At 39.0% G+C, this 27,390-nt stretch overlaps 2 protein-coding genes across 6 annotated transcripts in view; one reads left to right on the top strand and one right to left on the bottom strand.

Annotated features, from left to right (window-relative positions):
* KLHL3 (kelch like family member 3) overlaps window positions 1-27,390 on the top strand; it is a 302,089-nt gene that overhangs the window by 24,601 nt on the left and 250,098 nt on the right. For all 3 annotated transcript variants that reach the window (XM_047729680.1, XM_047729681.1, XM_047729682.1), the window contains exon 2: window positions 4,572-4,725. In XM_047729680.1, coding sequence (XP_047585636.1) covers window positions 4,652-4,725 — 74 coding nt within the window. In that variant the 5' untranslated portion in view covers window positions 4,572-4,651. The remainder of the gene's footprint in view (window positions 1-4,571; window positions 4,726-27,390) is intronic.
* LOC125099987 (palladin-like) lies at window positions 1,857-25,651 on the bottom strand. 3 transcript variants are annotated; one of them, XM_047729694.1, is made up of 8 exons: window positions 25,365-25,651; window positions 7,498-7,560; window positions 6,987-7,104; window positions 5,610-5,672; window positions 4,513-4,654; window positions 3,294-3,317; window positions 2,190-2,309; window positions 1,857-2,095 (listed from the first exon to the last, which is right to left on the bottom strand). In XM_047729694.1, exons 2-8 carry the CDS (start codon window positions 7,503-7,505, stop codon window positions 1,857-1,859), a joined length of 714 nt encoding a protein of 237 aa, XP_047585650.1. In that variant the 5' UTR covers window positions 7,506-7,560; window positions 25,365-25,651. The 3 variants fall into 3 exon arrangements, with proteins under 3 accessions (XP_047585650.1, XP_047585651.1, XP_047585652.1); XM_047729695.1 differs by having other exon boundaries at window positions 7,498-7,555; XM_047729696.1 differs by lacking the exon at window positions 25,365-25,651 and adding an exon at window positions 11,206-11,447.

Below are 27,390 nucleotides of genomic sequence, written 5' to 3'. Positions count from 1 at the left end.
GGTATAAGGTATCTCCTCAACGAAGTTAAATGTACTCTGAGGGAGGGAGGGACTGTTTATTTTTTATCTTTCCCTGGGACACTGTGGCTCATAGTTGACATTCAGTACAAACTTGTTAACTTTTATGGAACTTTCACTGAATAATTTTTCTAAAAGGTGATTTTTTTAAATGAAAAAGATGGTAATCTCCTATGAAAGATATTGTATTATAGATTCAGTGCCCCCCCCTTTTTGATTCAGTGCCTTCTTAAGTCTTAAAGTCTCACTGCTAAACATAGGTACTCATGGAGAAAAGTTTTAGATATCTGTATTGGCTGTCTTCTGAAGGGAAGTCTCCCACAGAAGCTGACAGAAACGCATAGAATGTGCTTAATAAATGTTTGTTGAGTAAATTGCAATCTTTTGTCCCACAAACCCCTTCTTTGGCCTCATGAGAAATCTTTCTAAGGGTAGCTATATCCAGGTAGCTAAAGATCCCAGAAGCTAAAGGAGACCAACTGAGAAATTATAGTCATCGACTGTTATTGAAGATACATTGATCCTAAAAAAACACCCCAGTGCAGTGAAGTAATAGCCACTATTATGAATTCCTACTATGTACTTGACATATGTTATTCCAGGTCTTTTAATATCCAAGTTCAAACTCTTTCCTTTACTGTCTTCATTGTAAGAAACACTCGGAGAAATACCTATCCCAGGGTCATGGAAGCATGAGGAAGCAGCCCTCAACAATATCAGTCAATCATCTACAATTTCAGTCATTTGCAGAATGTGGAACTTCATGTAGGTGACCTTTGATTCCTTCCATCTTGAATACAATAAGTTTATTCACTTGATAGGCCCAAATACTACTCAAGAAGTCTCTTCTTAAAAGAGATTTCTATATCATTTATTTTGTAATTAACAGAGGCTACATTTAGTTATACTAGAAAATAATCAAGAATGTTCATTTATTAAGTTTTATTAAAGGCATTTAACCTAAATTTAACGTAAAGGTAACTTTAGGTTGGTAAAATATTTAGTGGACTCTTCTTAGATGCTAGTAAAACAAAAAATTTCAAATAACTTTTAAGTATCAGTTTTTAGTTGTTGTTGTTGTTGTTTTTCCAGTCTCTATTTTGGTTTGAGGTTCATGTTTGTGGGTTGGGGATGATGGCGGATTTTGTTTTTGAATATAGCCTGGTTGGCAAAATCACCTAATCAGTTATCTTTTTTATTTATACACTTGCCTTCTAAAAGCAAGGATAATTCTGTCTGTATTCTTTTTTTTTTTTTTTAAAGATTTTATTTATTTATTTGACAGAGAGAGATCACAAGTAGACGGAGAGGCAGACAGAGAGAGAGAGAGAGGGAAGCAGGCTTCTTGCTGAGCAGAGAGCCCGATGTGGGACTTGATCCCAGGACCCTGAGATCATGACCTGAGCCGAAGGCAGCAGCTTAACCCACTGAGCCACCCAGGCGCCCTAATTCTGTCTGTATTCTAAGACAACAAGAAGAAACCTGAATCACAAAATTTTTTTTTTGTACTTATATTGAGATAAAACCCTGAATTCTTTTGTGGAACAGATTCTACTTCTTTAAAATCTTGTGCCGTTTCAACCTTGTTGATTGTTTTTTTTTTTTTTTTTTTTTCAAGAAGTCTCTGTAACAAACCTTTAGATGTGGATCTAGCACTTGGTTTACTGTTTCAGCTCTGGTCAAAGATATGATGGAGGGCAAGGGAGAAATGACAGAATTAAGTGACTCACCTAATAACGCAAGCTCCCTAAGGGCAGGAACTTTGTCATGTTCACTGTTCTGTATGCAGGACCAACCAAGAATATTTGTTGAATGATCAAGTTTAAGTCTGTCTGCCCTTACCATTGTGGTTGTAGCTGAGAGGAATTTTCACTGGAGAAATCCTCCTTTGGAACCTGGATCTCATATTCACTGTGACGGCCTGGTTCAGGAATAGTTGAAATAATGTTCATTGGAGTATCTGGTTTTTTGTCCTTTGTGTGGCTATCACTGCTCCAGGGAAAAGAGGCCAGTTTTGGAGCAAGTTTACTCATGGGTGACTTTGAAGAACTCTCTGATTTCTCTACTTCTTTTCCTCCTGAAAAATATAATTATTTACCACCTCAGATAGAAACAGAATCTTCCTCCTTCTCTCAGCTGAATTGGGGCAGGGAGATCCTGAAAAGAATTACCTGGGGAAACAAAGAGTCTTGCTGTGGAGACTGCAGTCCCAGCTTCATTTTCTGCAATGCACTTGAATTCCCCAGAGTCTTCAGGAAATGCTTCTATGATATTCAAGGTGCAGACTTCCTCTGGAAAGGCAAGAGATTCAACTTGATCAGAGTTTTGGGAGACCCCAAATTAACAAATAGTGTGGGTGGATGTCAGGGAAAGTAGACACTAGGAATAAAAAGAGTATTTCTGGGATTTTAAAAAAATCCATCTGGTTAGACTTTTTGCCTTTAAGTGGGCTCCTGAAGATAAGTAAAAAATGCAGCCTAAAATAATCCCAAAAGAGTCCCTACCACCTGTCTCTGTGACACATCTCTTTACTGTGAGTTCCTTGAAAGCAAGGGTTACACTTTATTCCTTGACTTCTAGATTTCTGTAGCTTTAGTGCTTAGCATCAAGGCCCTGTAATGATTTCTGAGCTGATCTAAAAGTTATCATTACCAGGATAGTTCAATAGTGCGATATCACAGCCACATTGTGATAGGCACTACGCCTACTTCTTGGACGGTCAACAACTTGGATGTTTGATGTCATCACACCTCCTTACTGCCTCACTGTAGAGCTCACAAGTCACAGATGAGAGGATGGATGCGTGCTCTTTGAACGCAGGGACGGCCTCAGTGCCCAGAATGGAACGTGGCTATTGTCTGTACTATGATGAGTGAGTGAATAGGTGAATAAATACACTAACAAATCCCAGTTACCTTTCTGCTTTGGTTCTGTCAGCTCAAGAGTTGTTATAGGGTAGCCTCAGAACTGCTCATAATGGCAAAAGTGATTTAGGAGGCAAAGTCTTCTGATGGTAATCTTGATTTAATCATTTATTGTCAAGATATTGAAAAATTGGGGGCGCCTGGGTGACTCAGTTACGCAACTGCCTTTGGTGCAGGTCATGGTCTCAGGGTCTTGGGATCGAGCCCTGCTTCAGGCTCCCTGCTCACTGGGGAGTCTGCTTCTCCCTTTCCCCACCCCCTGCTTGAGCTCTCTCTCTCTCTCAAATAAGTAAATAAAATCTTAAAAAAAAAAAAAAAGAAAAAGAAGAGATGTTGAAAAATTGTGCTTACCGGGAATGGATGATAAAGAAACCTCTGAAAGATAAACAAGGGAATAGAAAGAGAATTGAAAAGATGATGGTTAATTTAGTTGGGAGGAGGGGCCATGTGTATATGATAAATAACCTGAATAAATAAAGCACGTACAACCTTGACTGTAATGTGGAGTCACAGACTATAAACTCTGTACAAACTGGGAAAAGATACATGATGGAATAAACACTCGGCAGGGTGCTAGAAGAACTGTATTTTGTCCTGGTTAGCCCTGAATTGCCCTGTGGTTTTGTGAAAACTCTTCTCTGGTCCTTATTTCTTCATCTCTAACATGAAGAAAGTATCTGTTCTCTGAATGGGAACCATTACCGAACCCCAGGTCCTGCGGTGCTCTCTTCCTCCCAAGAAAATCTTTTTCTTTAAGTCTCTCTAATTAAAATAAAGTTGAATATTACATTATAAACATACTATAGTATTAGTGTAGAAAAACACACAAAAGGGTAATAGTTTGGGTGGTGTGGCTATAGATGATTTAAAATTTCTTCTCTATGCTAACGTCACACTGTGTAATAAAGGTTTTTCTTCCTGGATGTGATGTGCAAAGGTTCATTTGTGCTGCATTGGTATTTAAATGAATCTATTTTTTTTGCTTGGAGCAGGAGCTGTTTTGGGTTTGGACCCTGCCTGCAGCATTTATTAGCTTTGTAACCTTGGGCAAGGCATTTAATATTTCTGATTTCAGTTTTCTTATAAACTGGAATTAACAATGCACACTTCAAAACAATTGATGTGAGGATTAAATGAAAGGTTGCTTATAAACTCAGTGATGAGTGTGAAGTAGATCATCGTACTTGTTACTCTTCCCTGAGTTTATTATTTGGTAGGAAACAAATAATAAAGTATTTAGAAAGCTGTGTATCATTATTAATTTGTTTTAGTCTTTAAAAAAAAGTTTATTCTCACATTTTTTTTCTTGTTTGTATGCCAAGAACTCATTAGTAAGATAATTCATGAAAACAAACCAGTCTTTTCACAGCTATTAAAACTATTGTTTCATCAGAGAAAAACAGCTATCTTTTCTTTTTTGTGTCGAGGAATCATTTGGATCTGAACTCAAAATTGTTTAACAGTAGAAATTTCTGAGCCTGTAACAAGTCAGCTATTAAACTTTGAAACATGAATTAGATTTCCAAGGTTAATTGAAATAAAAAGCAAATCGAAAAGCTTATCACAATACTTCTCCTCAGAATCTGGAAGTCCTCAGAGTCTGCTATCTGCTCTTTTTCTCTGTACCAGTGAATTTGAACTGTGGTTGTTGCCTGGACTCGGCATTCAAATGCAACAAACTGACCGCTGGTTGTCGAAATGTCTTGAAGATGCTGAACAAAAACAGAATTCACAGAATGGAAGAAACTTTCATCATATGCAATGATTTGGGATGCCAATGGTAGTAAGTATGCTTTTCCCTGTAATTACTGACAACTGACCATACTTTAGTCAAAATAAGGAGTTGCTGGGATTCTTTTGTGCTTTGTAGTGTGCTTTACAGTCATGTGTAAGTTATTTTTATCTTAACTTAATAGAGAAAGTTGTTGCTCACGTCACCAAGAGCCAGGTTCAAAATAAGAACCAGAGTAGTTGAAAACTCTTATCTTTGTTATAGGATTTCATTAAGTACATGTAGAGTCACAGGTTTAATCTTTATTGTCAGTCAGTAGTATGGGCAGCATTATTTGTTAAGGATTCTGAATCAGAACTTAGAGGACTTGGACCAGAATCTCAACTCTGCCACTAACTGATTGAAGTTGATCGTAGGAGCTTGGAAACTCTTAACCTCTGTGGAACTCAGGTACTTTATTTGTGAAATAGGGCTAGCAAATATTCAGTCTTTTTTGAGGGTTTGAGGCTCATTTCAGATAAATAATCTGAAAACTTTCTTTAAAAAGTGAAGAGTTGTAATGTTACATAAATAGTATAAAAATAGGTGGTTTGGTCTCACAGTGCATTGATGGATGGGTGGCATTTGTGGTAACTATCCCCACTAAACCCCAATTTCCCTTCTCTCCCATTTTCAGCTAGAGTCCTCTAGAATCTGGAATTACATTTTAGGTTATAACTTGGCTGAGAGGGAGTATCTGAGGTCCTTCTATCAGGTGAGACGTAGTGACCATCAGCCTTTGCGGCCTGATGCCCAGGGCTACTTATCTCAGGGAAGGAATAAAATAATAATTTCTGAGGTTCTTTTTAGTTTCCTCTTTTCCTTCTCACCCCTTTGATGACACCCATAATTTACCTATAAATTCCTAACTCTACCATGCAGTAGGGATAGGTTACCTTGGTGAACACAGGGGTGGCAACACAGGTGGATCCGGACAGGCTGCTGCAGGGACTCTGCATCTGATTTAAGAAATAGAAGAGAGACGGGCACCTGGGTGCCTCAGTTGGTCGAGTGTCTGCCTTTGGCTTGGGTCAGGATCTCAGGGTCCTGATCCTGGGTTCCTGGGATTGAGCCCTGCATCCGGGAATTCTGCTTTTCCCTCTGCCCCTCCCCCTGACTCATGTTCTCTCTCTCACTCAAATAAAATCTTAAAAAAAAAAAAAAAAGAACTAGAAGAGACACTCATCCATACTGCCAAGGCCCTGAGACCTAGAAGCATGGTGCCCATGAACCAACTGAATCCGTTTTGGCTGCTGCCAACCACACCCCAAGTGTTCTCTTTGAAAAGGATAATGCATCTAATTTAAACATCATTTTGGGTATCTGCTCCATTGCCACCCTTTTTTTTCCTCTATCCTCCAGCATTCCGTCAGCTGAGATGGTGAAATATAACACCGAGTAATTACGTTTAAGAGATGAACTTTGGCACTTATTTAGAGAATGTATGTAAAAGGCATAAATAACTTGTAAATTTTACTGACTAGATTTTTTTTCCTTCTCTGTACAGTTGCTCTTATCTTGTCTGTTAGGTTTTTCTAAAAGCATCTCCCCACCCCCACCCCCCTTTTTAATTAAAAGGGAATTCATTCCATGGATTGTTGGAATACTCTGTTATGGGACCGAACTCCTAGAAACCAACTGTCTCTTATGGTTTGGCACACAGACAAATGGCCAACCCACAGAACTACCATCGAGTTATTTCTGAGACCCATGGATTTCTTTTCTTGTTCTATTTGAGGTTATGCAGTTGGAGGCTCTCCTCATGTATACTTTTCAAGAAAGTTGCATTGATTCCTTCTTCTCTGGGCCTGTGTCTCCACTACTGGAACCCTTAAGAAGGCTTTTATTTATTTAAAAGATTTTTTTTTTTTAATAAGGATTTTTTTTTAATTTATTTATTTGAGAGAGAGACAGTGAGAGAGAGCATGAGCGAGGAGAAGGTCAGAGAGAGAAGCAGACTCCCCGTGGAGCTGGGAGCCCGATGCGGGACTCGATCCCGGGACTCCCAGGATCATGACCTGAGCCGAAGGCAGTCGTCCAACCAACTGAGCCACCCAGGCGTCCTATTTAAAAGATTATATTCATCTCTTTGACAGACAGAGATCACAAGTAGGCAGAAAGAATGAAGAGGAAGCAGGCCCCTGCCAGGCAGGGAGCCTGAAGCGGGGCTCGATCCCAGGACACTGCGACCATGACCTGAGCTGAAGGCAGAGGCTTTAACCCACTGAGCCACCCAGGCACCCCCCTAAGAAGGCTTTTAAAACTGAACATACCCTTTGGGGGTCAATACACAATGGTTGAACTAAGGTAGAGTAACTTGATCTGATGTTGGAGGTTTCGTTAACCAGGGAACTGATGGTCAGAGAAACTCTAGTGGTTTTCTTTTTTATCCTGTTACAGAAACAAAACAAAACACAGTACAGTGAAAGAAAGATTAGAGGTGGCTTTGATAGAAATGCCTCACTGTATTCATTTGGCATGTGTCATATTTTTACTCAAAATCCTTAATTTTTAAAAATTTGTATAATTCAGTTTTTTCCCTTTTTGATCAGTTAATGGATTATGGCTCATAATAGTTTTGCTTTAAATTTCCTTTGTCTTAGTCTGTTTTATCAGTGAGCTGTTACTAAACACTTATAGAGAAGAAATAATTTATAAAGCAAATAATCACTTTAAAGTTTGGAAAATTTTAGTTGTTTTTTTTTTCTGCATTTTTTAAAAGTAGAATTTCCCCTATATTCATATGGCAACAAAAGCTCATTAACACACACATTCTGTACTTACTCTGACATTTCTGTAGCATATTCCAAGCACAATCACAGAGAGAAATGTTTTCTTCCCTCTTCCCTTGTAAGAAAGAGAAAAAAGAAATTCTGTCTAGATCTCACTGACATTTAATAAAATTTAGTTCACCTGTGTTGTATGCACAGTAGGACCAGCAAATTAGTTATGGGCAACAGGTCAATCCAGAAATCTGAATTCTTGACTAAGTTTGGAACTACTTTAATATTCTCAGTTTAAAAAATCCAGATGTTTACCTTTACAGAGGTATAGTGGTTGTACCCAGAAGAGCTATTGAGTCATTTCCCAAAAACAGCATTTTATAGGGCAGATACTGCTGTCTTGTGAATTTGTGTTTTGATTGGAAGTCTTCAGAATACTTATTACAATACGAAATCTCTTGACACATTGTTGAAGGATGTTGTCAATGTTCATATTATTTCTATGAGTACTTAGTAGAGAAGTCTATCTCAGTCCTTAGTATCAAGAATAATCAGGGGTTGCCTGGGTGGCTCAGTCAGTTGAGTGTCTGACTCTTGGCTTCTGCTCAGGTCATGATCTCAGGGTTGTAAGATCAAGCTCCACTTTGGGCTCCATGCTCAGTGTGGAATCTGTTTGAGGTTCTCTCCCTCTCCCTTCTCCTATGCCCCTCCGTGCACACACACTCTCTCTTGAATAAATAACTAAATAAAACTTAAGGAAAAAAAAAGAATAATTTGGGCTTCTGTGCTACTACTTTAGTTTTTCCTCTCAGATACTACAAATCCTAGTATTGGTTATATTTCCTCTATGTTAGGTATTTGAAAGTCTGCTGCTCATTATATAGCCAGGAATTTGACAGAGTTTGGCATTAGGATCTTCTAAATTTGTGACTGTTATTTTTTCCCCCACTCTGTCTATGATTATTTATTTACCCATAACACATTTAGATCACATGATCCTGTGAAGAACTTTTATGTTACTTCCAGGTGGAAGAGATAGATTGGAAGATATAGACTAGCCTCAATAACAAAATACTACAATTTTCAGAAAGCCATTGGCTTATGGAAATAGAGTATTTGAAATTGTAACTATTCCAGAAAACCCAGTCCCTATGGTCACATTATACCACAATGCTTTAATGAAAAACATTTCCTACTTAAAAAAAATCTTTTACATACAGTTTGATACCATCCCTTTGGATTAGATTTATCTAATCTTTTAGTATATAATCTCTTAATTCTTAGTGGCTTTTTCAATCTTTAAAAACTTCCTTATCTTGAAGTTTTATAACCATTTTGGTTTAGGCTAAAATGTAAAGTTGTTAATACTATTTCATGCTTCATTTCTTAAGGCAAACAGTGGCTGAAGAATGTACATTTTGTTTATTTAAAGTGTCCAAATACTCAGGTCGTGATCTCATGGGTTATGAGATTGAGCCCCATGTCTGGCTCCACACTCAGCAGGGTGTCTGCTTGAAGTTTCTCTCCCTGTGCCCCTCCCCCTGCATGTGTTTTCGTGTGCACACACACATACTTCCTGTCAAATAAATAAATCTTTGAAAAAAAGAAAGTGCCCAAATACATTACATTTACTCATGTCTATATATATAGTATTTTATAATTTGTAAGATTAAAAATATCTGTGAGCTAGAACTGCCCCAACCCTTTTTTTAAAGGGTAGTTGCTTTTTTTTTTAAAAGATTTTATTTATTTATTTAACAGAGAGAGAGATCACAAGTAGGCAGAGAGGCAGGCAGATAGAGAGGGGGAAGCAGACTCCCTGCCCCTGGGATCATGACCTGAGCCAAAGGCAGAGGCTTTAACCCACTGAGCCACCCAGGCACCCCACTATTTATTTCTAAGGTTATTTTGAGGATTATGTCAGAGAGCCTGCAGAAGCACTTAATGTAGACACAAGCCATGTATCAAGCACTCAGCAAATGTTAACTGCTGTTATTATTGTGATTGTGGTGATAGATCCAGGTGAATTTCCACCTTTCCTAAGAGGTTTTTCTTTTCTTTTTTTATTTTTATTTTTTTTTAAGATTTTTTTTTTTTTTTAATTTATTTGTCAGAGAGAGAGGGAGAGAGAGCGAGCACAGGCGGACAGAATGGCAGGCAGAGGCTGAGGGAGAAGCAGGCTCCCCGCCAAGCAAGGAGTCCGATGTGGGACTCGATCCCAGGACGCTGGGATCATAACCTGAGCCGAAGGCAGCTGCCTAACCAACTGAGCCACCCAGGCGTCCCTCTTTTCTTTTTTTAAAAGCTTTATTTATTTCAGAGAAAGAGGGAGGGAGAGAGAGTACAAGCAGGGGGAGATGCAGAGAGAGAGGGAGAAGCAGGCCTCCCCTCTGAGCAGGGAGCCTGATGTGGCGCTGATCCCATTACCCTGAAATTGTGATCTCAGCAGAAGGCAGATACTTACCGACTGAGTCACCTAGACACCCCCTCTCAGAGATGTCTAATTTAGCTCTCTTTGACTTTTTTCTCTTGCAAACTTAAAACCTCTTTCTTAGTCTTTTGTTTTAATTATTTATTACTGCGTGCTTTCATTTGGAAGTTCCTTAAGGTTAAGGGATCTTTTCAGATGTGTCCCATCCTCAAAGTGTCTACCCTAGTGTTAAACACATGGTGGGTGTGGAGATGATTGATTTCATAGATTAATGCACAGAGAGATGCTATTAATAGTCTTAGGAGATGTGTGTTGTTTTGTGCTGTTTCCTTCAACCCCATCTGACAAAAAAGGCAATCGAAATAGATTCCTCTTTTGATGTTGGCAGGAAGACCTCATCTTAGGTGAAGTTAACCAATCACTCATCATTGAAGACCAAGAAAAGATTGGGAAATCTTGTCTAACATCTTCAAAGAACAAACCTAAGGTTATATTATTTGGTCAAAGTCATGCAATCCGTTGGTATAAGAGTCAAGATTAGAGGGTGCGTGGGTGGCTTAGTCAGTAAGCGTCTGCCTTCGGCTCAGCTCGGGATCAAGCCCTGCATCAGGCTCCCTGCTCGGCAGGAATCCTGTTTCTCCCTCTCTCACTCCCCCTGCTTGTGTTCTGTCTCTTGCTGTGTCTCTCTCTGTCAAATAAATAAATAAAATCTTAAAGAAAAAAAAAGTCAGGATTAGAATACAAATCTCCAGTCTTCTAGTGCAATCCACTTCTAGTAAATGGATTCTGTATTACCAGATAAATGTAAAACTGTGAATATTAGTCTGAGTAGTTGTGACTGTAGTGATTCTTTTCTTTTATCAGGATACATTGTATTTATGTTTCTGAATTCAGTGGGTAATGAAATAGTCCTTTTACTTTGTATGTAAGCTCCATGAGCTCAGAGACAGTCTCTTTTGTTCACTCTTGCATCCCTAGTGCCTAGTATAGTGGAGTTGGCTGAGACTTCAGTTGAGAATGTTTCTGTGGCTTCTAGAGATTCTAAACTTGGAGTGTTAGACCCTGGAGAGAAACCCTGTATACATCAGGGACATTCTGGCTGTGGTAGCAAGATAAAAATGAAATCCTTCCCCTCATGGGAAAAGAAGGATCAAGTAAGAGAGTGTGTATGAAACTTTTGGAACTTCTTAGAAGAAACATACCTTATAAATAAATATAAGGTCAGTTGGTTCAAGAGGCTAGAGTTTCCCCTAAGCCCCTTGGCATGTCTCAAAGGAGAAGCTGGAAAATATCAGCAGAACCGTTTTGGTGGGGGATGAGATTTAGGTTTTTGCTCACCTTGAAACTGCCCGATGTCCCGAGGCTAATGAGAACAAAAAAGAGAAGATCCAGTCCTAATAAGGGAAAGGTAATACTGGGCCTCCTAAATTCCAGATGCCTCCTGTTGTAAGTCAGAACAATCAAACTTCCTGGGCAAGACACTAGACAGCCCATGCTGTCACTTAATCCATGGAGCGAGGAGGCCTGGCAGGACTTCCTCTGTCCTGTCCCTGATCTTCCAGCCAATGGAAAGAGACAGTGATAACTAATGGAACCAAGAAGTACCCTGCATCTTACTTTGTATATGCCACTGGTTAGCATGAATTAAACAATTTGGATCTAAAGATCATAAAGAAAAGGATAAAAACATAGACAGGCCATATAGTTTGGGAGAGAGAGCACTAATTCAAGATTGAGAAAAATCTTGATTTTTATTCTATGGTTGTCAATTCATTATACGACCTTGGGGAAGACCCTTTAGGGTCTCAGTTATCCCTTAACTAATAAGAAGTGAGAGGGGAGATGTTACCTAAGGTTTCTTCTAGGTCTGTTAGTTCTTTTTAAATATTTTTAAATTCTCAGAGTCTGTGCTTTAAAAATCTCTGATTTCTGCAATTACCAGAGCAGATGAAATTCCATCAGAAGATAAGAGAAAGAAAGATGAACATTGGATCTAAAAGAAAAAATGATTGGTGCTTAGGCTGCTCTAGCACCCTGAGGTTTGAAAGATGAGCTGAGCTTTAGAATTTACTTAGTTTAAGAGGTTATTTATTTATGAAAGCAAACCTTTCAGAACTCACATTGGTTCAGTGGTAAAACAAAACTGAGTGTGAGAACCACTACTTCTTCCCCACTTCAAGAAAAGGAAGAATTTCTAAGAAAAAGTTCTTTTTAAAATATTGACATCTCGTGCTGAAGCTACTCTGGTCTTTACATTCATTTCTCATGTATTTTCTTTAGGGGGTAGAAAAGGAGGTTTTCAAAGGAAAAAATAAAACAATAATAACCCTTAACTTGACTGCTGTGAGATATTTCCACACTCCAAAATATCAGAGTGAAACTGTGGATTCTCAGTATGTGTGAGCCCTACATGTGACCTGTCCTGAAGTGTTCCTTCTTGATTAGGTAGTGCTCGGGATGTCCTTGAGAGAAAAAATAGCTAGGGATTTTACTTTCATGATGAGTTATGCTAGCAGGTTTCATGGCTCACGTAAATGGTAACCTTTGCTGAGTGTAACCCTAGATCTTTGTAAAGAGAACAGAATTAGACTCTGCCAAATGAAGAGTCCAAGACCTTGGCAGTCTTACTCTGGAAAGATTACAAGATACATAGAGATCACACGAATGAACAATGCTGATGTCCTTATAACATTGCCTGGATAGCTAGGATGTTTGCAGCATTATACTAGCTTCATGGATGTAATGTGGGTTCAGTGGTCTGAAAAATAGAACATTAGATGTATTTAAAGTAAACAACTGAAGAATCTGATAGTAGCCACATCAGGCAAAAATTGGAGAAAGAGAAGTGATGTAAGGCAGGTTAGCAACCTAAAATTTTTTATTTTTAGTAATTATTTTTTTTGAAAGAGAGAGAGTGTGTGCATGAGTTGTGGGGGAGGGGCAGAGGGGGAGAGAGAATCTTAAACAGGCTCTATGCCCAGTGTAGAGCCCCACGAGGGTCTCCATCTCACAACCTTGAGATCATGACCTGAGCTGAAATCAAGAGTCGGATGCTTAACCCGCTGAGCTACCCAGGTGCCCCTCATATGTTTTAAATGTCACATTAGTGAGAAAACTTAAGAAAATTCATACAATAAGCTAAATTTTGTGCATCCTTATTAAGTGTTACTTTTTTGAGTTGATGGAAAAGTTTATTGTGCTATTTCAATATGTTTTCTTTTGTTTGCACATTTTATGATTTAGTGTTTATTTTAAATATTTATCTCTTGCTTGACAACAAATGTCATACTAAATAACCTATATTCACAGAAAGCTAATTTACATTGTCCATGAAACATGAGCTACATGGAGGACACTCTTTTCACATTATACCTAACACAGCAAGAAGAAAGAGGAAAGAAGTTGAGGAAAGAAGTACACGAGTTCAGTCAGAAAAGGAATTGTGGGTTGTGTGTATATGTAATGATTTCTATCACTTTTTGAACAAAGTTAGAGCTTGTATGGCCCACCAGTGTCAGTCTTTGGAAAATGAATGGATTTGACTAGTGAACATACACAGGTTTTAAGAGAAGGTGATGTATGACATCCACTGAGTAATTTTTTTTCCTTTATAGAGAGAATGAGTATGTACGGGAGCTGTTAGGCGGAGGTAGAGGGATGAGGGAGAGAGAGAATCTCAAGCAGGCTCCATAGCCAGCATGGGGCTGGGTCTCACGACCTGTGCTGAAACCAAGAGTCAGACACCCAACTGCCTGAGCTACCCAGGGACCCCAAATGAATATTTTGATGATGGTTTTGAAAAGTTCTTGAGGAAGTTTTAGTATATAGGAACTTTTACAAATGCACCATATCATTTCTTCCCCAGTTTTTCTAGACCATTTTCTAGCAACAGTGGGTTTTTATTTTTCCCATATGCTTTACCATACTACCTTCATGTTTGGCTCTGTCTCTCTTCCATTCTTTCCTCTTGCTTTTCAGAAAAAAAAAGAAATGACCTGTTTTTATTTTCAATAAGTTAAACTATTAAGTGTAGGCTGTTGTTTTCTACATGACTAGAAATTTTACTTGATCATACATAATGTTTTGTTTCTTCCCAGAATTTGTCAAATTTCTTGTTTTTACACAGTGCCAACCAGGAGATCTGTATCAAAGACATTATCAGTCATGTCTCTCCATGTTAGAATAAAATACTCACTGTTATTTGATTATAGTTGACATACAATGTTACATTAGTTTAAGGGGTATAGCATAGTGATTCATCTATATAACATCTCTCTATATACTCTTCTCATCACAAATGCAGCCACCATCTGTCACCATATAATGTTGTTAACAATATCATTGAGTATATTTCCTATGCTGTTCTTTATGTTCCCATGACTTATATTCCCATAATGGAAAGCCTGTATCTCCCACTTCTCCTCATCCATTTTGCCCATCTCCTCACCCCTCTTCGCCCTGGCAGCTGTGAGTTCTCTCTATTTGTAGGCCTGATTCTGCTTTTTGTTTGATTATATTCATTTGTGTTGTTTTTTAGATTCCACATATGAGTGAAATCATGTGGTATTTGTCTTTCTCAGTCCTACTGACTTCACTTGGCATAATACCCTGTTGGTCTATGCAGGTTGCCACAAATGGCAAGAGCTCATCTTTTTTATGGCTGTGTAATATTCCATTGTATGGATTTTGTGTGTGTGTGTGTACCACATCTTCTTTATCCATTCATCTATCTACAAAGGTATTTTAAAAGATAACTGCTTCATTCTAAGTGGCATACAGATTTCTGTTTGGATATCTATGTGTCTCAACCTTTACTGCACTGGTTTCCTGTTGTCAAGGTCCACTTGTGTGTGGCCTTTCTCAGGGTGCTTCTCCATCAAAAGATAGGATGCCTGGTTTTGATTAGGAATGTCACTCTTTCCTCTCCCTGATGCTAAGATCCTAGTGGGCTTGGAAAAAAGTGGGACATATCAAGGAGCTCTTTTGGGGTTTATGGTCTTTCTCCTGTGACTTGCTGTTTTAGGTCAGGAATTTGAGGAACATTAAATGTGCAATTCATTTCTAATCCAGGTATTATCAACTGGGGTAACGGGGCCTAGAAAGTGCATTTTCCCAAGATGGTTTCCTTACCGGCATGCCTGATACCTTGATGCTGCTTGGTGTTCGTCTGTCTTTGTTTTTCTATCTCATTCTCTAAGGTCTCTCTGGGTGGCTTTGGTTTTTCGTACCACAGTAGCCCCAGGGTAGTTGGATTTCTCACCCCGAGGCTTAAGGCTCTAAGAGCAAGTGTTCCAATAATATTCTTTCTCTTTTGAAGGGAAACTTCTCTTACTTTGTTCTGTTGTGATTTCTTGGACCCTTAGCTATGGCAGTATAGGAACTAGTTGCCAAAGACCCAATTTATACAATTCCTCTTGTGAAAAATTCAGGTCTTAGGGCTTAAATACCAAGATAAACAGGTGTTTGGTTTGAATTATGTGGCAAGCTACTTTCTACTTTGTTTTGTTAGAGAATTTTCAAATTTAGCTGAAGATTAGGTTTAGTAGATATTTTCTTTTACCTAAGCTTAAAATATTGAACTTGAACCAGCCCTGGGGCAAAGGAGCAGTGGTAACAGAGGCCTAGACTCTAGGAAAATAATCTTTTAATACTTCCCGGTCTCATTCTCCAGCACTGGCAATGACTGTACTGATGATAGATGTCAGGAGAAAAGTTAACTGTCTTGGAAGCAATAAACCACCTTCATTCCAACTTTTGGCAGAACGGCCAAATTGATGAAAGTTTATATTTTGTAAGGCATCCCCACCTCTGTCACCTGCTTGCTCTCTAGAACACTTTCCTGTAGGTAGTGTTTTCTTCATCTCAAGTGAACCCTCGAAAGCTATCATGTCCTCAAGCCCACATCAAAACTGACTTGTTTTATATACATTAGTCCTCAGAGTGGTTCAGACAAAGACACCAATTTGTCCATGGATGTATTCTGTCCCTTCTTTTGTCTTTAAACAGTAAAACCCATTACTTTGACCCATATGACACCATGTCTGGTGGGGGCACTCTGAAGCCCATAAGCCAGTCAGCCAGTCGTCTAGGAGGTGGGGGAGATGAGATTCCTCCTAATCTCTTTCACATCCTGCTAAGTTCAGACGAGACTGGTATTTAATCCTAAAACTTTCATTCCCTTTTGATATTTATCTGAAAATAGAGGATATTTGTCCTTTTTGATGCCACTGGCTTGAGTATGTGAGTTTTTATAAGATCATGCTTGATTTTTAAAAGTGACTGTTCCATTTCTCTTTGCCCTGTGCACACATGCAGAGGTACTGCCAAGAGGAATACTTTGTGCACAGGACAGCTAAGACCGCACATTGTCATTAGCTGGGAGTCAGGTTACCCACCACATGGACAGCAGCATGTGCTAGAGCTCTGCGTAACTAGAAGAGTCCTAGAGAAGAGAATTTGTAGCATTAAGCAGGCTTTGCAAATTAAAAAAAAAAAAAAAAAAAAAGACAACGTACAGTTCTCTCTGAGCTTTGATATTTAACAACCACAAAATGAGAATAATACCCAGGCACTGTATTAACCACTTTCTGTGCTTTTTGTCATTGATTCTTCGCAAAACCACAAGATGTAGAGATACTGTTTTTCTCATTTTACAAATGAGGAAGCATAAGCTTATCGAGGTTACCAAGATTGCCCAGAGTCAAATAGCTAGTAAATGGTGGATCCAGGAATAAGATCCCCATAGTCCATCTCTAGAGCAGACAGCTCTTAATCTCTGTTATGAGAAATATACTTCCTTGACCTGTGTATTTCTTGGGAAATCAGAGGGACAGGTACCAGGTTCTAAGGGAAGCCTGAGCTTGATAACTAGCTTTTGGGTTCAGGAGAGACTTTATAAGGATATGAACAGAAATGTTCACAAATAACCTCTCATGCATTGGACACTGGGTCAAAAATTTAACTCTGACAGTGGTTTCTGTTTATTGCCTTGATGTATGAGAAGATATATGTGGAAATAATATTGAGCTAAATAAATTGAGCTGGACAGTGTACAAAAAGATCTTTATAAAATGTGAGAGAGATGTGTGGTAACTGTATTGATTGGATTTTTGAGATGTGAAATCGGTTTGGTTCAAAGCCCCCAAGACCCACATCAGAGACCTCGCCAGAGGCAGAACTGAAAGTGTGTTCATTGAATGAAAATAACAGATCCAAAGGGCAGATTCTCCCTGGTCCTTGCCCTTCACTCTAGAGTATGACATAAGGATACCCCACTGCACTGTTCTCCAGAAAGTTCCTAAGGAATTACACACAGGAAAGAGAACAGGTTGATTAGGACATGTTAACGGGACATCTTTCTCTCCTAACTTTCTTCTTTTAGCACAGTTTAATTTAGCTCATTGTCACTTTGGCAGTGTTGACCTCTGTGAAAGACTGAGAAGCTAAGTACAGACTAGAGGAGAGAAGTGTGACAGTGAGGCAAGGGGCAGTTTGAAGTGCCAGGAGGTGGGGGGCAGTCATCAGACACATATGCAGAGCAGGAGCTTTTCAGGGAGGTTATAGAGAAGCTGGGGTTTAGAGAGAATGGAAAGCGGAAGTCAGGCTTTGCAGCTTCAGACTTAATCTCAGGGCTGTCCCTGGTCCGACCAGCCCCTTCTGGGACAGTGCAGAACTAATATCTCTTAGTATCAGAGAATCCCTGGGGGGTTAAGGGGGTAGGAGAAGAATAAATGAAACAAGATGGGATTGGGAGGGAAACAAACCATAAGTGACTCTTAATCTCACAAAACAAACTGAGGGTTGCTGGGGGGAGGGGGGTCGGGAGAGGGGGGTGGGGTTAAGGACATTGGGAGGGTATGTGCTATGGTGAGTGCTGTGAAGTGTGTAAACCTGGCGATTCACAGACCTGTACCCCTGGGGATAAAAATATATGTTTATAAAAAATAAAAAATTAAAAAAAAAAAAGAATCAGAGAATCCTTGGATATTACAGTCCAAAATGGCCTCAGAGCCTGTCAAGTAAAGCTAGGCCCTCAGTTTTAATTTAAAGGAACTTAGAGCCATTGTCTAGTTGACCCAATAATAGTTCGGGTCATTATGTCAGGCTTGAACATCACTTTTTTTTTTTTTTAAGATTTTATTTATTTATTAGAGAGAGAGGAGAGAGAGAACATGATTGGGGGTAGGGTAGTGGGAGAGGTAGAAGCAGACTCCTTGCTGAGCAGGGAACCCAATGAGGGACTCGATCCCAGGACCATGGGATCCTGACCTGAGCTGAAGGCAGACACTTAACCAAATGAGCCACCCAGGCATCCCTGAACATCACTTTCTTTCACAATTTTCTTTCCTGTTAAGAATCCTATCTGTAAAAGACTGTGTATGTATGTCCATGTATGCTTGTGTGGGTATGATGTCTGTGTTTGCTCTGATTTGACAGACCATAGAGTAAAGGCTGGTGGTCTTAGTTATCTATACAGCCGCAGAACTGAAACCAAATTAGTCAATCTGTAGAACTTTGTTTCAGATCCACTAAGTATATTATGTACCTAAGCAGCATATCTTAGGTACGTAAATTGGATAGCACCTTGCTTTCTATGTGGTGGTGTGTTCTGTAGGGAGATAAATAATGATAACAGTTTCAAGTGCCATGGAAAAACATTTGATAGCTTTACGGTGGTCCTCAGAATTTAACATGCATTTGCATCACCTGAGAATCTTGTTGAAATGCAGATTCTGATTCAGTAGCCCTTGGGGCCTGAGATCCTTTATTTCTCAGAATCTCCCAGATAAGACAGATGCTGCTGGTCTACAGACTACACTTTGATAAATAGCACGGGCAGAGTCTTAACATTGGTTAAAATGTGAGGCATGCAGAGGGAATGGCAAGTTAAGTCAGTTTGACAGGAGAAAGAAGGTTGGATAGATTGGTTTGGATCAGATCTCAAAGGGCCTTGAGCACCAGGGTAAGGATTTAGATGATATATGTGTTAAGGAATCATTGTGGGTTTCTGTACTGGGTATAGAATGACATGACAGGACCTGTACTTAAGGGAGATTTATCTGTCATCATGTATAGGACAGGTGGGGTAGAAGTTTCCTATTAACTATCAAGTAGCAGAGACTCAACTTCTGGCCCTTAATGCCAAATGAGAAGAAGTTGCAGAAAGGAGAGAGAGGAGGAGGCTGGCAACCAGGAAGTGACCTGTCTTACAGAGTGGCCCTGGGTGGGGGCTGGGGGAATTGTTTAGGTCATAAATCTCTTTAGTCTGTCCCAATTCCAGGAGATCCCTACCAGTCCTTTGTTATTTAAGGATACAGTCATAAACCGTGTGCTTGGTAAATTTTTTTTTTTTTTTTTTTTTTTTTGCTAGATTCAATTAATCCAAAATGTATTGAGTGTCATTACAGTGCTTTGCTCTCTCAGGTATCTGTGTTTTTCCCAGAGTGTCTGATGCAGGATCCTGGCCTTCATTAATATTATTGTAATGTTCATCCTGTTTAATTCTGGCATTTTAACATAAGAGGGTTAACATAGTCTACCCTTGATAAGACTATTTAAAAAACAAGGATATGATAAAACACAAAATAATGGATTGTGGTTAAAATTGAGGGAAGGCCGGTAGGGATTAGATTTAGGGGAGGAACACATAGATACTGTTCATTATTGGTATTGTTCCAGTTCTTGGGTTGAATGATGGGATTCACAGGATTCATTTTATTTTTTAAAATAAATAAGGAAATGAAGCAGGAAATTAAGTACAGGATGATCAGGCATGCTAATTTACCATTCATAATATAAATTATTATATGTGTCATGCAGCTGAGGTCCCTTTAAAAAAAAAAACTACATGCACAGACTTACAATACTCAAAGGTAATGTCATGGAGAATCCATCCTAAGAGAAGGAAATTAAAATTGCCACCTCAGCCTACGTCTGTGTAAGGCTTTTCTATGCATTGCATCAGATTGCAAATAATTTGAGTAGTTATCTCCAGCCTGAGGTTTGGTGAGTTCAGGTGAGGTCGTAGTCCTAGCAAATATATTGGTATTCTACTAACCTAAATTTCTCTTCCATTTAGTAACGTACAGAGTACTTTCCCACATCAGATAATGCTTCTTTGTCATTTACTTAATCTTAGGTCCTTGGATTCTTGAACCCGAGGTCAGAGGTCTTTGTTTATTCATTCATTCATTTCATTCATTTGAGTATAATTGACATGTTACATTAGTTTCAGGTGTACAGCTTAGTGTTTTGACAAGTTTATGCATTATATTGTGGTTCGCTACAAGTGTAGCTACCATCTCTCTCATTATTTCACTATTACAGTATCATTACCCATTCCTTATGCTCTGCCTTTTATTCCCATGATGTCCTTATTCTATAACTGGAGGCCTGTATCTCCCTTTTTCCTTCACCCATGTTGCCCAATCTCTTACCACCTTCTTCTCTGGCAGCCATCACCCCATACCTGTTAGAATGGCTAAAATCCAAAAAAAAAAAAAAAAAAAAGAAATGACAGATGTTGGCAAGGATGTGGAGAAAAATGCATTGTTGGTGGAAATGTAAATTGGTACAGCCACTGTGGAAAATAGTAAAGGGGTTCCTCAAAAAATCAAAAACAAAAATACCATATGATCAAATAATTCCACTATTGGGTATTTACCAAGAGAAAGTGAAAACACTAACAGTGACTAAAAAAGATACATGTACCCCTATATTTATTGCAACATTATTTACAATAGCCAAAACATGGCAGCAATCTAAGTGTCTATCAATAGATGAATGGTTAAGGAAACACACACACACACACAGAAATATCATATGGCTATAAAAAAGGATGTGATTGTGCCATATGACACATGGACCTAGAGGGTATTATGTTTAACGAAATAAGTCAGACTGAAAAAGACAAATACCATATGATTCCACTCAAAAATGGAATCTAAAAAAAGAAATAAAAGCATGAAGCATGAGCAGATCTGTAAATACAGAGAACAAATTGATAGTTGCCACAGAGGTCCTTTTTATGAATGTCTTGGGGAATTTAATGTTCTCAGAGTATTGTCATACTGAATATTCTTCTGACATTAGATTATATTGCATTAAATCTTTCCAAATCATTGAAATGACACCAAAGTATGAAGCAATATATCCTGGAAAGTCAAATCCATTTTCAAAATTAAAGAGATATGTGAAAACCGTTTCCTTTTTGTTATCTGTCATAGTAAGTGAATGGAATTCTAGCTAATTCTGCCAAACTTTGGGAATGACCAATTTTCAGAGAAACAGAATATAGTAAAATTTAGTCTGTTATAAACTACTCTGAGTATAATTTAACACTTTTGATTCATAAAATATTTTTAGGGACTTGGGGTGTTCCATGCAAATAAGTTTTCCAGAAAATTGAAACAAACCTATGGTTGCTGAGTGTTTTTTTTTTTGGCCAAAGATTTTTTTTTTTTTTTTAAGATTTTATTTATTTATTTGACAGACAGAGATCACAAGTAGGCCAAGAGGCAGGCAGAGAGAGAGGAGGAAGCAGGCTCCCTGCCGAGCAGAAAGCCCGATGTGAGGCTCAATCCCAGGGCCCCGGGATCATGACCTGAGTCGAAGGCAGAGGCTTTAACCCACTGAGCCACCCAGGCGCCCTTGGCCAAAGATTTTTAAAAATAAAAGTAGCAGATGTTTAAGGTAAAAATTCAGAGCATACAGAAGGTATAAAGTAAAAAGTAAAAATTGGCCCTTTCCAGTCTCCAATTTCTGCTATTGACAGTTTCTTATTATATACAGGTACAGCTCTGTATATAATTTTATTTCATAAATGCAACCACACTATATATATTATACCTTGCTTTTCCACTTAATGTATCTGGGTCATCATTTGATAACAGCACATAAAAATCTAACTTATTCTTCTAAATTTCTATGTAGAATTTTTTATATGGTTTGCAATAGTTTATCAGTTCACAGTTGAAGAATATGGGAGTTGTTAAAAACAATACCTAAGTGAGCATCTTTATAAATACACCTTTGCATCTTCTTTTAAGTCCATCTATAGCAGTGGAATTACAAGGGGGAATAAATAAAGCACATACATTTTACTTTTTAACAGTTATACAGCTTAGTTGCCCTTTTGTGAAATAGTTCATTCTCAATAGTTATTTGAAAATGACTTCCTTATAATCCTCATAATGAGGTATCTCATTATTTCATACACTTGTATTTCTTTAATCATAAAATGAGGTTGCACATCTTTTGTGTGTTTGTTGATCACTTGCTTTTTCCTCTTGTAAAATGCCTGTTGGGAAAGATGATCTTCTAAACTGAACAGAGAATGTTAGCAATATATTTTTACAGCTACACTGTTAAAATTAGATTTCAGTCAGGGTGAGTATTTGACAAATAATTTCTTAGAATCTTGAGATTATTCTTCCTTATTATTATTATTTTTTCAGAATATATTGTCATCCCAAATATCTAACACTGAGATGATGACATTTGGTCTTTACTGTTTGATTTAATGAACAGTTGTAGCTTACCCAGACTTCAGTCTAATTTGGGTCTCATGCGTGTTTAGAAAATTCCTATGGTGGAAAACTCCAGAATAAAGGATTGTGGTAGAGCTGTGATAGTTGACTTTACTTACTCCCTGCTCTGTTGAAATAGTACATACTTTCCTCCCATTTGAGTGAGAAATAATCTTGGAAATAAGTTTGCATCCATGGGTATAATTCTATATGCTTGGGGCTCATGTCTTTTTTTGTGATATATGCAGTTTCTACCACACTGTGGCTGCTTAAGAATTGTTCAAGAAAAACAAGAATAATGCTGGTATTTGGTTTGTCAGTTGTGGCTTAGAGCATCAGTGGGACATAGAGCAGAATTCTTGCAGAGAAATATGATCCTGACTCAATTCTAATTTTATCTTTGTGGTGCAGCTTTTAACTATGAGGACAGCTGGTGTTGGATAAATCTGTCCTCACAAGCTGTATGAGATTGAAATAAAATTAAATATTTGGGGTTAAATCCAAATGCAAAAATGTGGAAATGACTGATGAATATTTTGATATTTCACTTTCTGCATCTGGGTGAAAAGCTACTCTCTGTTCATTGTGAATTCCTTTCAATAGTCCTCTTTGAAGCTTAAGATAAGCAGAATGTGTGCCTTAATTTAAGATCTAACATTTCTTGAAAGGTAAAGCTGAATTCTTGCTTTTTACTCTTAACCTCCACCCTGCTGATAAAAATGATAGACTGTAGAAACCTATTTTTGTTAGCAACCTCTCTTTGTCTGTCTTGAGCCAGTGATTACTGCCGTGCTTCTACTTGGGCAGGGAAAGTACTCCTCTCTGCTTTCTGAAAGTTTGCAAATGATGAGACCCCAAGCTCCTAGTAGATTCTCCCCCAGATGACTAAATGTCTTGCTGATTGCTAAGAGATAAATAAGGGTGGTGAGCTCAGAGAACAGTCAGGTTGCTGGCTTTTCGTCAGCTTACTGGATTACTAAGGTAGAAAAGCACTAAAAATAAATCAGGGCACAAATTCTCCTGCCAGGGGTTGAGTATTGAGATAACTTGTCTTCCTGGCTGGTGTTTTCATGATCTGTTCTCCTAATGCTCTTTGCAGATGAGAGCCAGTGTGAGAAACAGGGTTGGCCATGAACATGTGTCAGCAAAAGTTTGTAGCCTTGTCCTGATATACTTATTGTTGGTTCTTGTCAGACTCAGTTAATGAGTTCCTCCAGCTCCTCTAGCAGGTCACTAAGCACATCAAGGTGAGACTTGAAACCAAACTTGGGACCAATCTCAGGGGAAGTCATTTGATATCTTCTAGTTTCAAATATATCTTTGCTAGGTCTCTTCCACATCAGTTGGGTTTCAGTGTTTCCCCCAGGAGGTCAGATTCTACCAGAACTGAAAAGGTAGGGAGATTTCTCAGGAGTTCAGTTCTAGGACCTGAGGATTTCACAATAATACAAGTTACCTGATGGGGAGTAAAGATTCTTATTGCTGAATTTCGGTTTCTGTTGTTGCTTCAGAATCTGTCTTGAACAGAGTACCTTTGCCAGTCACAATTAATCTGTGGATCTCATTGGAACTTAAATGGAGGGGAATGCATTTAAATACCTATCTTCTTTATATTTATCCCTACCCTTTTTTAGTTTTCTAGAAACTTGCTTTTAACTGGACTAATACTGTCCCACACTGATTAAGTGCTTGATACTCACAAAATGCTTTTACACATTTATCTTGTGACCTTCAGAACTAGGCTGTAAGGAAGGCAGATGTTATCATCCTGTTGCTAATTGCTGGACTCCGAAAAGCCAACAGAGTCAGACTTTGGCAGCACTCGGTGTTAAGCCCTGGGAGCTCTGGGATTTCTTGGTCCACTTAGCAATGTCTAGCTGACCTGGGTCCCTCTCTCCTAAGTCTGGAGGTTTGTTCTATTTTTTAAGATAATGTATTTAAATATATCTGTAAAAATGCATTCTCACTATCGTAAAGTTGGAAAATATTGCAGAGAAGTGAGAGAGAAAAAAATCAGCCGCAGACCTAGTACTCAAAAACAAACTCCTTGGGTTTACTTAGGTTTTTCACTGTGTCTGTGAGATGGAAGGAGAGATCAAATAAGTCCTCAGTAATGCTGATTTTGTCTTGGTTTCCCTGCATTTAGGATAGTGCATATCATAGATATTTCAGTCTAGCCCCCCTCCAGGGGTACTTCACGGGTAGCTAGGTATTGACCCTGGACCCTCCAAGCTGCGCTCTAAAAGCTGAACCAAAATCTCACTGCCATTCCTGGTAGAGGTCAGATCTTCACTGTTCTCCTTTTGTTACTCTTCTCTCCCACCCCCCCCAAAGCTTATTTCCTTTCCTTCTAGCTCTTTCAGTATAGTTTCTCTTGATTTTTTCCTGCAACATGTTACTTCCCATCGTAAAATCACCAGCAGCACTTCCCACAGATCTTTCTTCAAATTCTGCTTGGCTTCCCTTGTGCAGAGGCAACAGGCCAGAGAGCATGGAGGTAAATGAAAGGCCTGTTCTTTCTTGAGTCTCCCAAGCACCCAGCTTGGCACTCAGAAAGGACATCTGACCAAAGATAGGGGTGCTGGGAAGTGCAGGCATGTTAGCAGCACATTTGGACCCAGGACATAGTAAATAACAGTGTATCTTTGGACCCCCTCCTGCATTTTGTTTAGTGCTTTAATAATAGACGTTAGGTGAGTGTTAACTGATGTGTGTGTGTGTGTGTGTGTGTGTGTGAGAGAGAGAGAGAGAGAGAGAGAGAGAGAGAGAGTGTATTTGGTCTTGAAAGTAGAGGTAGGAAGCCGCTGTACTTATTTCCTATAAATATAATTTATATTTCCTATAAATTAAAAGCATTGGGAGTGTATGCTCTGTCCTACACCCAAAGACTTCTGGTCTTCCTTATCTGTGGGATCACTATGCTATGAGAAAACCCAGCCAACCAGCAGCCTTGGTGTCAAAGGTACTCACAGCTTCCACGTTGTCTGTCGGCTTTCCAGGTCCTGATGTCCTCACCGAAAACACCCCTTGAGTCTGGGTTTGTTTGAGGTAGATCCCTGCTCTCTGGCAAGGAGGGGCATAAACTGGAATGACAGCTGTGTGCAAAGAGGCTAGGCTATCAACTGGAAGGGATGAGGAAGGGTCTCCCTATTCCGCTCTTTTTGGTGCAGTCCCAGCTTTCAGTTAACCACACTTGGAGAGTGTGCACGCTTGTATGTGTCCTCCCAGGAGAAGGACAAAAATTACATGACCCTGAGTTAGCCACTAATAATTACACATTGAATCTGAATGAAAATGAGGAGAAAAAGGCAGGGCAGAAGCCAGAGTGTCATGGTAAGCAAGGCATTTTTAATTGGAATGTAAAGAATTTTGTTAGCGGCATTTCAGTGAAATTCAAGCTGCCCTTTCTCTCAATCCAGAAGACAGGAGGTATCTCACAGTTGCTTGGGTCAGGATTACAGTTTTACAGTTAGATTTCAGAAATCTAATATTAATCTTGGCATTGGCTTTGGTGGAAGATGTGTGCAAGATTGTGGATCTTTATGGAAAATTATGTGGAACAGCACATTTTTTTTCTTGGAAGCTTAAGATTTCTGTTTTACATGCTCTTGGGGGAATGTGCTTTCTTTGTGCTACATTGATCAATATGCTTAAATGTAAAAATAACTTAGTCTAATAAATAGAGAAACTCGATGTTATCACAAATAAGCAGAATGTTTCTGGGACAAGTATAGACTTCCACTCTCCATAATTAATTTTATGATTAAACATTAAGCTTTGGGGCGCCTGGGTGGCTCAGTGGGTTAAGCCGCTGCCTTCGGCTCAGGTCATGATCCCAGGTCCTGGGTTCAAGCCCCACATCGGGCTTTCTGCTCAGCAGGGAGCCTGCTTCCTCCTCTCTCTCTGCCTGCCTCTTTGCCTACTTGTGATTTTTCTCTGTCAAATAAATAAATAAAATCTTTAAAAAAAAATAAACATTAAGCTTTGATTGAGGACCTACTGTGTGCCCAGTACTGGGCAGCTGGAGAATGCTGCAGAAGAGCTAGCACAAGGAAGAGACTAAGTGTCATACTGTGTTTACAGTAAACTAAATGTGTCCTCAGTGCAATTCGTAGTAATCCTTAGTTTCCATGAGTCAGTAATCCCTAAGTAAGTAAGACACCATTGCTGTAATACAGTACACTAAGTGCAAGTGATCACAGCCTCTTGTCTCTGCCAGTGACAGAAAAATTTCAAAGCCATTCAACTCAACCAATTTTTTTTTTGGACCTCTCACATAGGTCAACTATTTTGTTTCGTTTCATAGATCCAGACTACTTCTCACTCTGGTTTCATCAGTTAAAAATCAAATGATGTGGGACGCCTGGGTGGCTCAGTTGGTTAAGCAGCTGCCTTCGGCTCAGGTCATGATCCCAGCGTCCTGGGATCGAGTCCCGCATCGGGCTCCTTGCTTGGCAGGGAGCCTGCTTCTCCCTCTGCCTCTGCCTGCCACTCTGTCTGCCTGTGCTCACTCTCGCTTCTCTCTCTATGACAAATAAATAAAATCTTTAAAAAAAAAATCAAATGATGTTTATTGGTCATGACAGAACCTGGGGAAATTCAGTATAATTGTGTTTTCAGTAATAGTGTAGAAAGGCAAATTGTCCTGGAGTGGTTCATTAGAAATACGGTCTCCTTCATCAAGGAATGGTGTGTCCCATCAGAAGAGAAGTGATTTATGTGATGTGATCCTGAGTGCTTGTGGCTAAAAGGGCTGTGTTACCTATAGGAATCTCTGACAGAGCATCTGGTCCTTGGAAGTTGGTTATTATCAAGCTGTCAAAAATCTAGACAGGCTTTAGGCCATCCAAGCCAATTCTTCCTTGAAAAAAAAAAGTGTTTTTGTTTTTGTTCCTTTTTTTCCCCCCTGTTTTTGTTTTATACAGACAAGGACCTGAAATCTAAGAAAGAGAAGTCGTTTGCTAAGGTAGGGAATTACCCTGAATGCCAGAAGAAT

This window comes from Lutra lutra, chromosome 5 (assembly GCF_902655055.1).
Source record: "Lutra lutra chromosome 5, mLutLut1.2, whole genome shotgun sequence".
NCBI lineage: Eukaryota > Metazoa > Chordata > Mammalia > Carnivora > Mustelidae > Lutra > Lutra lutra.
This window is presented reverse-complemented; position numbering and strand designations above follow the sequence as displayed.